The 15,887-nt window shown below is 42.6% G+C and overlaps 1 protein-coding gene across 1 annotated transcript in view; it reads left to right on the top strand.

The window, feature by feature from the left end:
• The window catches only part of ZYG11B (zyg-11 family member B, cell cycle regulator), a 104,432-nt gene extending 97,639 nt beyond the window's left edge, over window positions 1–6,793 (top strand). Inside the window, exon 14 of the mRNA XM_003891896.5 lies at window positions 1,261–6,793. Within this exon, the coding sequence (XP_003891945.3) occupies window positions 1,261–1,451 (191 nt within the window). The 3' untranslated portion in view covers window positions 1,452–6,793. The remainder of the gene's footprint in view (window positions 1–1,260) is intronic.
• The last annotated feature ends 9,094 nt before the right edge of the window (window positions 6,794–15,887 follow it).

Below are 15,887 nucleotides of genomic sequence, written 5' to 3' on the forward strand. Positions count from 1 at the left end.
GTGGTGGCTGGTGCCCACAGTCCCAGCTACCCAGGAGGCTGAGGAAAGAGAATTGCTTGAACCCGGGAGGCAAAGGTTGCAGTGAGCCAAAATTGTGCCATTGGACTCCAGCCTGGGCAACACAGCAAGCTGCAGTGAGCCATGATCACACCGCTGGGCATGAGCCATGATCACCCCAGCCTGGGTGACAGAATGAGACTGTCTTAAAAAAAATAAAAAAGGCAAAGAAAATATTTCAAAAATTAAAAAATTGTATGTGCAGTATGACTGCCATTAGGTTTTTAAAAAGCATAGGAAATGCAGCCTGGCACTGTGGGTCATGCCTTGTAATTCTATTACTTTGGGAGGCTGAGGCGGGAGGATTGCTTGAGGGCAGGAGTTTGAGACCAGTTTACACAACATGGTAAAACCCCATCTCTACTAAGAATAAAAAAATTAGCCAGGGGTGGTGGCGTGTGCCTGTATTTCCAGCTACTCGGGAGGCTGAGGCACAAGAATTGCTTGAACCCCAGAGGTGGAGGCTGCAGTGAGTCGAGATTGCGCCACTGTACTCGGGCCTGGGCAACAGGGCAAGACTCTGTCTGAAAAAAAAAGCAAAAAAAAAAAAAAAAAAAAAAAAGGCATAGGAAATGCATAAAAATATAACAACACTTACCTGTGATTTTGGGTCAAAGATAAGGTAGTTAAGATTGTTTGGCCGGGCGCGGTGGCTCAAGCCTGTAATCCCAGCACTTTGGGAGGCCGAGACGGGCGGATCACAAGGTCAGGAGATCGAGACCATCCTGGCTAACCCGGTGAAACCCCGTCTCTACTAAAAAATACAAAAAACTAGCCGGGCGAGGTGGCGGGCGCCTGTAGTCCCAGCTACTCTGGAGGCTGAGGCAGGAGAATGGCATGAACCCGGGAGGCGGAGCTTGCAGTGAGCTGAGATCCGGCCACTGCACTCCAGCCTGGGCGACAGAGTGAGACTCCGTCTCAAAAAAAAAAAAAAAAAGATTGTTTTTATTTTTTTTAATACAGATTGTGTATGTCTTGAGGTTAGAAAAAGCAAGCTAGGTATTTATTGATTGAATGTGTAGGCCTTGCACTGTAGACATAACTCAGTATAGAGGTTTTTATCAAGCTGTAACATGTTAGTGATCAATAACAAAACACCTAAAAAAAATGGCTCCTAGAAGTCATTTTTTTGTGGAATAATTTTAAGTGTTTTAAGAAAAGCTATTTCTCCTGTTTTGTGGTGTTTTTTTTTTTTTTTTCCAGCTTCAAGGTATTGCAGCATGCTGATTGAAGAAGGAGGACTGCAGCATTTGTACAACATCAAAGATCATGAACATACTGATCCCCATGTCCAACAGATTGCTGTGGCCATTCTGGATAGCTTAGAAAAACACATTGTGCGCCATGGGAGGCCACCTCCCTGTAAAAAACAGCCCCAAGCCAGACTAAATTGATAGCCATAAGTATTGGATAATTGAATTACAGGAATCCTTTTTGTGATTGGTCCATTTGGAATATCTTACCCTCCGTGATGTTTTGGGGGTTTCTGTGACCGGAGTCATAAAATCAGTTTGGGATTGGTAATGTATAGTACTGCCCATGTGAACAGTCCCTAATTTGTCTTGTGATTTTTAACTTATGAGTCAAGAAGGGTCTCTTCCTTTATCATTGCCTTTTAGGAAATTTTCCACATCTTTCAGTGTTTGAACTTACTTGTGCTTGAGATTCTACAGTTTTATGGTAAAGTTTGCACGAACCCTTAGGCCAGACTTTTCGAGTCCCTTCCAGTCAATTTGCAGCTTCACATAAGCTGTTGACCTGATTTCTGACACTGCTTCAGTTGTAAATTTTATACTGCTTCTGTATAAAATGGCTTTCTTCTCTATCTGTGTATCTTTTATAAGATGTCCTTCTTAGTGTGAAAGAAGGGAAATGTGGATCATCTTGTGGAAGCTAATCACTGGCAGGAGCCTGGATGGCTGGCGGAAAGATGTATGAGAAAGAAAAACTATGAAAGGAGAACAGAGTGTAGGAACTGGGAATTGCTTTCATGGTGTAGATTTTAAAATGAGACAGGCTACCCTTCAGGAGTCTACCTCTCTTGAGGCGGTGAGCAGAAGCTTGTTCTCCGTATTTATACCTAGAAGCGTGGACTGCTGCTTCCTGCACAGACTGCTGGTTATTCTCTAGGAATATTTCCCCAAGCACCACAGTATAAAATATTACAGCACTCTGTGTTAAAGACTGTCTACATCTCCCTATGTCGTATTGTTGTGAAAATGTGATTTTAAAAAATTATCGCCAGTCAAAACTGGCTGCTATTTTCCTCTATTTCAAAATCATTTTTGTTCAGTGGAATAGAGACAACAACATGGTGTTAACCTCTCAGTTAAAATACAATTGACACCAGTAAATTTTGCCATGAAAAGTTAAAATCTCTTGTTCAAAATATGTCTATCTTCTTAATGTGTTCATGTTGGAGAAAGTGTCCCCGTCTGCCAAAAATGAAAGAAAAGAATTAAACTCTTTAAGTGGTTAAATGTAATGACTCTACTCACAGTGCATAACAGCACATATTTTTGATGGATTATTTTTTAGACAATTACCTTTCCTTCAGGTATCTGATACAGTATAGTAAAGAATCACTTATATCAGTAATAGCACTTGGGAGATAGCAAGTCACCAAGAAACTTAATTTTCATTTAAAATTTTATTTTGTGAATAAGGTCAATCTACTACAATCGCAGATAACCACATTTTTTTTCATAGATGGCCAGTGTTTTCAATAGGTATTTAAAATGGAATATTTAAATTATAATGATTATTCAGAAGCGTTTTAATTTAGAAAGGAGCTAGTTTGTTAGTTCACTGATGACATTTTTTGACAAACATTTTATACCATTATCACAATAATCAGACTTGAATTTCTTTTGAGTTTCTTCATGTGAATGAAAATTGAGTTAGAAGAAAGTAGGTATTTAGGTCCAAATGCAGTGGCTCATGCTTGTAATCCTAGCACTTTGGGAGGCTGAAGCAGGATTGCTTGAGCCCAGAAGTTCAAGACCAGCCTGGGCAACATAGTGAGACTTGATCTCTACCTAAAAAAAAAAATTTTTTTTTTTTTTTTTAAATTAGCTGGGTGTAGTGGCGCCTGGGCAACAGAGCGAGACTCTGACTCAAAAAAGAAAGTAGATATTTAGAGTCACTGAAAACCATATTAAATACTGGGTTAATGCTGACTTAATTGGCTTAAGGAATTTTTATAGGTATAAGATAAATTTTCACAGACTAAGTTTATTTCAGACGAAATACAGAATTCTTTTAAAAGGTTTTTTTTTCCTTTTCTGAATGTTAATGTCTAAGACAAAGTTAAGAAAATGAGATGGCCTGTGGTAGCTTAGAAATTGCTAGATATGTTGACCATTTCCAGGTCTTTTATCTAGTGTAGTTAAGGGAAAGCCTGTTTAAGAAGTTTGGCTTCAAGTTTCTGTTCTATGCTGTTAAAGACAAAAGTGCATATTTCTTTACAGGCTAATGCTAGGTTTTTGTCTCTACAAACTTTTTTTCAGAAATGGCTAAAAGTGTACAGAAAACAGTAAATCTCTTCTTTACTCAGAATAACTTCTTAATAGATGAAGCATCCAAAATATTTAAAAGCAAGGGTGGGCGTAGTGGCTCTTGCCTGTAATCCCAGCATTTTGGGAGGCCAAGGCGGGTGGATCACTTGAGATCAGGAGTTCGAGACCAGCCTGGCCAACGTGGTGAAACCCTGTCTCTGTTAAAAACACAAAAATTAGCTGGGCATGGTGGCTTTGTGCGCCTATAGTCCCAGCTACTCAGGAGGCTGAGGCACGAGAATCACTTGAACCCAGGAGGTGGAGGTTGCAGTGAGCTAAGATTTTAAGAGACTAAGATTTTAGGAGCCTTTCCTACTTTTTTCCTTTTCGTAGAGACAGAGTCTCACTCTGTCGCCTAGGCTGGAGTGCAGTGGCACGATCTTAGCTCACCGCAGCCTCTTGGGCTTATGTGATCCTACCTCCTCAGCCTCTGGAGTAGCTGGAACTACAGGCTAAATTTCCTACTTTGTAAACATCAGTAGTGGCCAGATATTTCTGAGTCTTAAAAGCAAAATAATTTCTTACATCCCAAATATATAAAAATTTGAGTGCCTTCGCAGTTGGGATGGTTCCTAAAATTGTGTATAGAATTAAGGCACAGAATTGTCTGTAAGGTCCTGAATCTGGCTAAAATACAGTGGATGTATATATTGGAATTATGAGGCATAAGTGGCCAGTATCTATAGTTAGAATCTACAAGGCCTCCCTTTTGCTCCTGTAGACCAGAATGTAACTGTTATTGGTGCCTTTGAGTGTTATCTCTCAGTGGCTTAGAGGTGCTATTTCAAGCACAATTTAGACTAGGGTTGAACCACTCATTGTTCAAATCATTGGTGGGCTCCAATGTAAAATATCACTACATCAGTCCACAAGCAACAGTAAGGAAATCTACTAAAGGAAATGGAATTTGACTTTTTAGAGTATAGTGATGTTCTAGGGCATAATGAGGAAAATTTTTAAAAAATAGATTATAATAATACATATTGGTATCATTGAGTAAAACAATAGATTTGAGCAAATACAATTAAGGCATTTTATTTTTTGCATCAAGTAATTATTGCTGTGGTCTTTCTACTCCACAAAATAATTTTTTCTTTTTGCAGTTGAAAATTAACTGCATTATTAACTAATTAATAAAATAAATCAAGTGGTATAAGGGATTAGTTTACCCTCAAGCCAATGACTCCGTGGCTACTGATCTTAGTTAGTTTAGGATTTTAAAAAATCATATCAGACCCCCAGTGTCAGAAATTGACTATAAATATTGCCTCTTGTCACCCCAGGATAGTAATGCCTTATAGTGGCACTAGTCACCTTAAGTAGATTACAAATGGTGGAGGTGAATAAAGCTGCATGGGAATTTGCTTTCATGATGTTTCATTTGCAAACTTCCACATAGTCAGGTTTTATGTTTAAAACCATCAGTTCTATATATCTAGCTTTAAGAAGTTGCCCTTACAGGTGGGACCTTTTGTGTTAACCTGTTTTCTCCCCAGTCATCTTATTTGGCTGTGTTAAAAAAATAAATAGAGAGATGGTGTCTCACTGTGTTGCCCAGGCTGGTCTTGAACTCCTGGCCTCAAGTGATTTTCCCACCTCAGCTTCCCAAAGTGCTGGGATTACAGGCATGAGCCATGGCGCCTGGTCTTAGCTGTGTTTTTAATTATGCCATCCATCAACATAACATCGGGCCATCTTCCTATCCTTTTGAGCACATTTTAATGAAAACATATTTTATGTGCTAAATTAGGTTAATTTACCGGAGATTTAGCTTAGTGTTTTTAAATGCATTACTCCCAAAGAACAATGTACAGCAGCACCCAGGGTTGAAAAGAGGTAGCAGGGAAAACAAACTTATACTCTTCGTATATGGTGAAACCCATCCCTCTCCTGCCCTCTAATGGTATGTTTACATTATTTGGTTATTATACAACGTTTATAGTGGTATAAACAGTATTATTAAACTGAAGGCATAAGTTAAAGGAAGTATGTTACTTTGAGCTGATGTAGGCTCTTCCACTTTTATCTGTATTTTACTTATTTGGGGACTTTGTATTGCTAGGGCTTCAGAATACTAACTTTGACACAGCTCCCAGAGAGGTTTGCAAACTTTTGGTTTCCCTTTCAAATCCATGGTAGCAGTTTCAGATGAGTTTGTGGATAATGGATGTTTAGTCCTTATCATTTGCTGTGTATTGGCAGTTTTTAATTTGCAGTATTCACTCACGAACTGTTTTATTTTGGAATAATGCAAAACCAACCTTTGTCCGGTGATGAGAATAGCCGTGTGATAAGAAAATTTGCTCATTGTGCTTTAAATGAGTAATTGTTTTACCTTATTTAGTATTTCATAGACTTTGCATGACATGGTACACTCCTAATTATGCATTCTTTGGTTTCCAAATCTTAACCTAAGATACTTTGTTAACTGACTGGTAGCCTAAGAAAGAGACTTTTCTTCCTGTTTTTCTCTCCCCGTTTTTTGGGGTACATTTTGCAAAGATCAGCGCTGCTTTTCATGACTCTAAAGCTCTTTTGGATAGCACAGCGTAACTTTACAGCTAGACAGAATGGCTATTAATAATATTTCCAGAATCCAAATTTGTCAAAATTATTTTGTGGGAAATCATAAATCTACTTGATTAATATTATGTGCTTAATTGTGGACTTATTTTGGGAAAAACTGTTCAAATTGGGTCCTTTTAAGCTTATTTTAAGCAGCCTAGAAGGAAGAAGCTACTTAGCTAATGAAAGCTGAGACACTTTAATAAAGCAGGATCTTAAGAGCATTGTTTTTCCTTAAAAACTTTATACTCTCAGATTATCTGCAACAATAAAAATTAAGAAATTCCTAACTTCTGTAGAATTCCCACTGTCAAATTCTCTCTGACTTATGAGTGTGAGAAAAGTTATCTTTTGTTTGAATTCTGATAGAACAGTTTAACTCCTTTCTAAGGATATAAAAAATTCATTGGAAAGTGTGTATATTTCAAAGACTCTCAATTATCTGGACTGAAGGCACTGTTTTCACTATGGCCAGATGAATGGGAGTATTCTGTACAATGAATCATGCTATATTTTAAATCAGGACATCACTTAATTATTAATGTTATGTGTACAGATTTTCGTTTTGGGATTTTTTTTTTTTTTTTTTGCCTAAATAAATGTTATAAATTTTATGTAAAGTGTGTCTCGTCTACTTTTATTCTAGACATTTGGCTTTAAAAGTTAATATTAATGCAAACTTCAAATTCCTTAGTGATCCACTTGTAATGACTGCTTTCTGAAAAAGGCTACTTTTACTGGAGAAGTTTTTATTTTTATTTTATTTTTTGAGACAGGGTCTTACTCTGTCACTCAGGCTGGAGTGCAATGGCATGATCATGATGCATGCCACCACACTCGGCTAATTTTTTAATTTTTTGTAGAGATGGGGGTCTCCCTATGTTGCTCAGGCTGGTCTTGAACTCTTGTCCTCAAACTATCCTCTTGCTTCAGTCTCCTAAAGTGCTGAAATTACAGGTGTGAGCCACCACGCCCCGCCTGCAGACGTTTTTAATACTGGAACATCATCCATTTCCTTTTTTGTTTTTTTTCCCCCACTCAGCGATAGCCTTGAACATTAATTTCCTTAAATACCTATGCTAAGTACTATTTAAGTGTTGTAACTTATGTAACTTATAAATACTTCGGGGAACTTAAATTTACTGGAGAAGGAATAATTATTAAATAAACATAAATATTGCATAACAGTATATTACAGACTAGTCCTCAGTACCTGTAGAGAGAGACCACACCTAATCCAGACTGGACACCCATTAGACAGTCCCAGAAGACTTTCTGGAGAAAAGAGTTGACATTCACACAAAGATTGAGATAATTAACTGGCATAACAGATATTGTTTAAGTGCACTTAGTGAGGGGGGATCCTAAAAACTGAAGCATTATATTCTTTTTTTTTTTTTTTTTTTTTTTTTTTTTGTTTTTTTTTGAGACTGAGTCTGGCTCTGTCGCCCAGGCTGGAGTGCGGTGGCCGGGTCTCAGCTCACTGCAAGCTCCGCCTCCCGGGTTCCCGCCATTCTCCTGCCTCAGCCTCCCGAGTAGCTGGGACCACAGGTGCCCGCCACTTCGCCCGGCTAGTTTTTTGTATTTTTTAGTAGAGACGGGGTTTCACCGTGTTAGCCAGGATGGTCTCGATCTCCTGACCTCGTGATCCGCCCGTCTCGGCCTCCCAAAGTGCTGGGATTACAGGTGTGAGCCACCGCGCCCGGCCAGCATTATATTCTTATATTAATATAAAGACTCCGTGGCTGGGAAGAATCCTTAGTGATTTTAGTTTCAGAACCTTCATTTTACAGTTAAAGAAAATAGGTGTGGCTGGGCATGATGGCTCACACCTGTAATCCCAGCACTTTGAGAGGCCGAGGTGGGAGGATTGCTTGAGGCCAAGAGTTTGAGACCAGCCTGGGCAACAAAGACCTCATCTCTACAAAAAATAAATAAATTAGGTCTACAGAGTATTCGGGAGGCTGAGGTAGGAGGATTGTTTGAGCCTGGGAGGTCAGGTACTCCAGCCTGGGTGACAGAAATAAACCCAGTCTCAAAAAAAAAAAAAAAAAAAAAAAGGTAAAATGAGTTGGTTGAAGTCACATAGCAAGTCAGTGACAGACTGCACTACAATGCTTTTTTTTTTTTTTTTGAGCTGGAGTCTCACTCTGTCACCCAGGCTGCAGTGCAGTGGCACAATCTCGGCTCACTGCAACCTCTGCCTCCCAAGGTTCAAGCGATTCTGCCTCAGCCTTCCTAGTAGCTGAGATTACAGGCATGCACCACCATGCCCGGCTAACTTTTGTATATTTAGTAGAGACAGGGCTTCACCATGTTGGCCAGGCTGGTCTTGGACTCCTGACCTTGAGGTGATCTACCCGCCTTGGCCTCCCAAAGTGCTGAGATTACAGGCATGAGCCACTGCACCCAACCTAGCGTAACTTTCACAGAGAATTTAAAGTCTGTTGTGTAACGATAGCCTTTAAAGTAGCATTTGCTGTAGAGCCTATTATGAGGGAGACATTTCTAATTATTGCCTTTTCTATTCTAAACCATGAAAAAAGGACCTAACAAATGATGTCCTTGTAGAACAGTGAAGGCCTCCTGGCAGTGTTCTCTTTAATCCATGATGTGGGTTAAGAGGAGTTTTGACTGATTGTGAGGCAACATACGTACCACTAAAGTTTGTCACCTACATTGGGCCTTCATCTCTTACCTATTAAAGTATAAGGTTATTCATGTAAAAGGCCGCCTGTAAAATCCTTCACAAATAAAAGTATATCCTATAAGTGCACATAACAGACCCTCTTTTCATTTCTATTGTTCATAGAAGCATAAGCAAGGAAAAAATATTCAAAGATAAGAGAGTCTCATGATAGTAGAGGTCTTCATCTGTGATCTTGGGAAAAGCTGTTCATATCAAGTATGCCATCGTCTTCTGGGGAGAAACGTTTCTAGTCAGTTTTACCTTAAGGGTTCCAGTGGGTGTGCTGTTCCAGGAGTGTGGAAGGACCCTTTTCAGTTGTGAGATTATGAACCCAAGGTTCAAGGCTCCAGAGTTTTGCTGTAGTATGGACAGCAAGGACAGTCTTTCTATGATGTTCTCAGAAGATCCAATCTTCTAGGCCAGGCGCAATGGTTCATGCCTGTAATCCCATCACTTTGGGAGGCCGAGGTGGGTGGATCACCTGAGGTCGGAAGTTCAAGACCAGCCTGACCAACATGGAGAAATCCTGTCTCTACTAAAAATACAAGATCAGCTGGGCGTGGTGGCGCATGCCTGCAATCCCAGCTACTCAGGAGGCTGAGGCAGGAGAATTGCTTGAACCCGGGAGGCAGAGGTTGCGGTGACCTGAGATTGCGCCATTGCACTCCAGCCTGGGCAACAAGAGTGAAACTCCGTCTCAAAAAAAAAAAAAAAAAAAAAACCAATTTTCTGTAATCCCAGCACTTTGGGAGGCCGAAGCAGGTGGATCACCTGAAGTCAGGAGTTTGAGACCAGCCTGGCCAACATGGTGAAACCCCATCTCTACCAAAAATACAAAAATTAGCTGGGCATGGTGGCTCACACCTGTAATCCCAGCTAATCAGGAGGCTGAGGCAGGAGAATGGCGTGAACTCGGGAGGCAGAGCTTGCAGTGAGCCGAGATCACGCCGCTGCACTCCAGCCTGGGTGACAGAGCGAGACTCCGTCTCACAAAAAAAAAAAAAGAAAAGAAAATGACAATACAGCGAAATCCCTTTATAAATGTTTAAATGGCCCATCAGGTAGACAAATACACTTGAAGCTTTGATTGTCTTCCCAGGAATATGGAAGCAAACATTGGTTTTAAACTGTTTCCACAATTTGTAAGTCACCGCATCAATATAATTTGGATTATTTTATCTTTTCCATGACGAATCATGGAATGCAGAAGCTTTAATAACAAAAGCTTAAGGACTCAGGAAAGACAAGGTGGCTGTCCTGGTTCTTCATGAGTCCATGCTTAACACTGGACTTAGGTCCTCTTGAATACCAGTTGTTTCTCCAATATAGGTGCATGGCACTGGTAACTAATGGGTTATCACAGGTAATTTGACTTAAACCATGGAGCTCATTCAAATTGTATATTTAAACAATTTCAGTATTGGCTGATTTAGCATGATAATCTAGAGCTTGATTTTGAAAAGTGTGTTAAATAAACATCAAAGGTTTAAAACATTGGATGTTACAAAATAGAATCTTAAGTTACCGTAAGTCATTCATTTAGCCAAAATGATAACTTGAAATTTTCTTTCTTTCTTTTTTTTTTTTTTTTTGAGATGGAATTTCATTCTTGTTGCCCAGGCTGGAGTGCAATGTCACGATCTTGGCTCACTGCAACCTCTGCCTCCTGGGTTCAAGAGATTCTCCTGCCTCAGCCTCCCAAGTAGCTGGGATTACAGGTGTGCGCCACCACACCTGGCTAATTTTTGTATTTTTAGTAGAGATGGGGTTTCACCATGTTGGCCAGGCTGATCTAAACCTTGACATCAGGCAGGATCCCCACCAGCCTGCCAAAGTGCTGGGATTACAGGTGTGAGCCACAGTGCCAGGCCAACTTGAAAATTTTTAAAAGGAAAAAGCATTATTCAGATAGCAAGGAGATTCAGCTTTCCAAACAAGACCCAGTGAAGATAGCATGAGGCCAACTGACTGTCTCCTTTCCTTCCCTTCCCCCTTTTTCTTCTGCAGTTTACTTAAATGGTAAACAAAAATGCCAGGCTTGGAAGAAATGTGAAAGGTCTCTGGTGCCTCCCCTGTTTTTTCCCAAGGAGTCCAGGCTGTTAGAACTTGAATATCCACTTTTATTAAACCATATAGCACTCTTTTAATAAAATTCTTAGGAAGTGTTTGAGACAGAGGCTGGCTGCCAGGCTGGAGTGCAGTGGCCGGATCTCAGCTCACTGCAAGCCCGGCCTTCGGTTTACGATGCCTGCCTCAGCTCGAGTGCTGGGATTCACACTAAAGCCAGTTAGTTTTGTATTTTTTTAGACGTGGGTTTCATCGGCAGATGGTCTGACCAGATCCGCCGTCGCTGCCTCAGTTTGCTTCACCGCCTGCCATAAAAATTCCTTAAAATTTCTTATTACCGCCGGGCGCCGTGGCTCAAGCCTGTAATCCCAGCACTTTGGGGAGGCCGAGACGGGCGGATCACAAGGTCAGGAGATCAGACCATCCTGGCTAACACGGTGAACTCGCCTCTACTAAAAAATACAAAAACTAGCCGGGCTGAGGTGGCGGGCTTCGTGGTCCCAGCTGTCCGGGAGGCTGAGGCAGGAGACTGGCGGAACCCGAGGCGGAGCTTGCAGTGAGCTGATCCCGCCACTGCACTCCAGCCTGGGCTATTGTGAGCCAGACTCAGTCTCAAAAAAAAAAAAAAAAAAAAAAAAAAAAAAAAAAAAATTTCTTATTACCCAATTTTAGCCAGGCCAAAAGGCTGGATATTCCTGGCTTTTGAACTTTACCAAAGGTAACCTCCCAGGTTCTCAGAGAAAGGAAGATTTAAGATAGTCAGTGGAGAAGAGACTAGAGAAGGTCATGCAGATATTAAACCAGACAGGACTTACTTCCTAAGCAGGAATTGCTTAGTGTGAAAGGGCAAAGCCTTGACTACTGAGCTACAGCACATGCCAGTCTTCTTTTTCCCCTTCCCAGGAGTTTAGAGTAGTTAATTTTGAGCTTGCAAAGGCTTTTAGTTAAAGGATAATTTTTAGAGCTAAATCATGACATAAACCCTAAAATCTCTGTTCCTGAAGGCTAAGACTAAGAGAAAGTATTGCCACGACAGTTACAAGGTCGTAAGCTCCTGGCGACACATAAAACAAGATGGAGACAAACAGCATTTTTTTTTTTTTTGAGATGGAGTTCGCCATCGCTCGGTTGGTGCGGTCGGATCTCAGCTCGCGCCAGAAGCTCCTCGCTTCTCCTCTCGGAAGCGATGCCATTTGTTCAGTTTCGGTAGCTGGGACCAGGCGCCACCGCCGGCTAGTTTTGCGCTTTTAGCAGAGACGGGTTTCATCAGATAGCCAGGATGGTTTTGATTCTCCGATTCGCGGATCCGGCCTGCCTCGTTTCCAGAGTGCTGACTACAGGCTTGAGCCACGCGGCCCGCCGACAAACAGTGATTTTTACCATTCATTCAAATCCATTTGCACAGAGGAGAGAAGCCGGAAATTTGATCGGCAAGCAATGCCTGGTTGTGGGCACAGTGGCTCACGCCTGTAATCCCAGCACTTTGGGAGGCTGAGGTGGGCGGATCACCTGAGGTCAGGAGTTCGAGATCAGCCTGGCAACATGGTGAGACCCTGTCTCTACTAAAATACAAAAATTAGTTGGCAATGTGACATGCCTGTAATCCCAGCCACTGAAGGCTGAGGCAGGAGAATCGCTTGAAACCCGGGAGGCGGAGGATGGTGAGCCGAGATTGTGCCATTGCACTCCAACCTGGGCAACAAGAGTAAATCTCCGTCTCACCAAAGAAAAAAAAAAAACCAGGAGCCGGGCCAGGCGTGGTGGCTCATGCCTGTAATCCCAGCATTTTCGGAGGCCAAGGTGGGTGGATTGTTTCAGGTCAGGAGTTCAAGACCAGCTTGACCAACAGGATGAAACCCCGTCTCTACTTAAAATACAAAAAATTAGCTGGGTGTGGTGGCGCACGCCTGTAGTCCCCGCTATTCAGTTGGCTGAGGTAGGAGAATTGCGTGAACCCGGGAGGCGGAGGTTGCAGTGAGCCGAGATCTTGCCACTGCACTCCATCCAGCCTGAGTGATGGAGCAAGACTCTATCCCAAAAGTAAAAAAGAAAAGAAAGGGAAAGGAGAGAGAGAAAAGCATTGCCTGCGGCAGAGTTGGGAAGGCGAAATGATCAGGGAAGCCAGAGAAAGACCCACCCATTACAATGACTCTGAAACGTTCAGGCGGCTGCTTCTCGGTAGCAAAGGGATCTTTTCCAGCAGTCTCATCAGCTGTCAAATTTCCCCTTTTAGGGGGGAAAACGCTCCCCTGTCCCATGATCCTGTACATGCCTAATGGCCATGCACAGCCATTAGCAAAGAGTGCAAGGCAGATTATTCCAAAGAGAATAGCAGTTGACATGCTGTAGTACCAAACCTGTTCTTAGCCAAAAGGGGCTTGACCGAGAGCCCTTAAGTTTAAATGTACTGCAGTGCATTGTTGTTCATTTGGAACATTCCACTGTAAGTTATCTTTAGTAAGATTTTGCCATTTCTGTAAGACTTCACTGCCTCCCAGGCTTAATGTATAAGCCAAAAGGAACTCAGTTTTCCAGAAATTAAGGATCCCATTTTCCCATTTTTCCCTAAAATATTGACTTTACTCAGGTTCTTTTTTTTTTTTTCTTTTTCTGAGACGGAGTCTCACTCTGTTGCCAGGCTGGAGTGCAGTGGCGTGGTCTCAGCTCACTGCAACCTCCACCTCCTGGGTTCAAGTGATTCTTTTGCCTCTGCCTCCCAAGTAGCTGGGATTACAGGCACACACCACCACGCCCGGCTAATTTTTGTATTATTAGTAGAGATGGGGTTTCACCACGTTGACCAGGCTGGTCTTGAACTCCTGACCTCATGATCCACCCGCCTTGGCCTCCCAAAGTGCTGGGATTACAGACGTAAGCCACTGCGCCCGGCCTACTCAGGTTCTCTTGATTAACTTGGTCAATGATTTTCTTCCCTACCTAAGCACGCACGAAAAATGAAACAAAAGGGCAGAACCCAAAAATCCATGTGAATTTCAAAAGCCACATTTTATAACCCCTGCAATATTATTGCTTACTACCAGTTCCTTTCTGACCCAGCCAGACGTAAGAGGCCTCTAACTTGATCCAAGCCAGTTAATTCCCAGGTCAAACCTGTTCCTGGACCCAGTCCAGTTTCTGTGGCAACTCCAAACCCAGTTTGGATCAGAAGTTTTCTCAAAGAAACTCGGAGAGCTCCAAACACAAATCCATGGAGCTCCAAAATCTGAGAGGGAGCTTAGCTACGATCCCCAGCCACTCCGGGAGATCATGGACACAAAAGTGGGTCCTGCTGGTACCTTGCGTGTTCACTCAGCACTCCTGGGCGTCACTAGAAGCTCCACTTCAGAACCCACTTCTGACACCATCTGATAAAAGAGAAACTTCAGCTGAATTAAATTTAAAGGAGTTTAATGGAGCAATGAACCATTCGAGAATCAGGCAGTCCCGAGAATCACAGCAGATTCACAGAGACTCCTGGGGTGCCGCGTGATCAGAACAAATGTATAGATAAAAAAGGTAAAGTGGCATACAGGAATCAGAAGTGAGGTACAGAAACAGTGAGACTGGGCCCGGCGCGGTGGCTCATGCCTGTAATCCCTGCACTTTGGGAGGCCAAGGCGGGCTGATCACTTGAGGTCAGGAGTTCAAGACCAGCCTGGCCAACATGGTGAAACCCCATCTCTACTAAAAATAAAAAATGAAAAAAATTACCCAGGTCATGGGTGCCTGTAGTCCCAGCTACTCGGAAGCCTGAGGCAGAAGAATAGCTTGAACCCAAGAGGCAGAAGTTATGGTGAGCCAAGATCACACCACTGTACTCTAGTCTGGGCAACAGAGCAATGCTCCGTGGGCGGATCACGAGGTCAGGAGATCGAGACCATCCTGTAACACGGTGAAACCTCATCTCTACTAAAAGTACAAAAAATTAGCCGGGTATGGTGGTGGGTGCTTGTAGTCCCAGCTACTCGGGAGGCTGAGGCAGGAGAATGGTGTGAGCCCAGGAGGCGGAGCTTGAGTTAGCAGAGATCACGCCACTGCACTCCAGCCTGAGCCACAGAGCGAGACTCCTCTAAAAAAAAAAAAAACTCGGTAACTCGGTGTTTGCCTTATTTGAATGCAGTTTGAACATTCAGCAGTCTATGAGTGGTTGAAGCATGCCCGCTAGGATTGGCCAACACTCAGCCATTGTTACAGGTGCATACTATTAAGTTCGGTTTTCAATGTTGTCTACTTTTCTTTCTTTCTTTCTTTCTTTTTGAGACAGAGTCTTGCTCTGTTGCCCAGGCTGGAGTGCGGTGGCAGGACGTGATCTCGGCTCACCACAACCTCCGCCTCCCGGGTTCAGGAGATTCTCCTGCCTCAGTCTCCCGAGTAGCTGGGACTACAGGCGTGTGCCACCGTGCCCGTCTAATTTTTGTGTTTTTACTAGAGACAGGGTTTCACTATGTTGGCCAGGCTGGACTCAAACTCCTGACCTCATGATCTGCCCACCTCGGCCTCCCAAAGAGCCACTGCGCCCCAATGATTTTTTTTTTTTTTTTTTTTTTGAGATGAAGTCTCACTCTGTTGTCCAGGCTGGAGTGCAGTGGTGTGATCTCTGCTCACTGCAACCTCTGCCTCCCAGGTTCAAGGAATTCTCCTGTTTCAGCCTCCCGAGTAGCTGGGATTACAGGTGATCACCACCATGCCCGGCTAATTTTTATATGTTTAGTAGAGACGGGGTTTCCACATGTTGGCCAGGCTGGCCTCAACTCCTGACCTCAGGTGATCTGCCCACCTTGGGCTCCCAAAGTGCTGGGATTACAGCACTTTGAACCACCGCGCCCAGCCTTGTCTGACTCTTAAGCTAGGTTATAGTTCATCCCCAAGGACTCAAATATAGAAGTATGGAGTCCTCAGGTCATATTTAGTGTGCTTTAACACATGATACCTCTTGAGTTTAACACATTCTC

This window comes from Papio anubis, chromosome 1 (genome assembly GCF_008728515.1).
Source record: "Papio anubis isolate 15944 chromosome 1, Panubis1.0, whole genome shotgun sequence".
Lineage (NCBI taxonomy): Eukaryota > Metazoa > Chordata > Mammalia > Primates > Cercopithecidae > Papio > Papio anubis.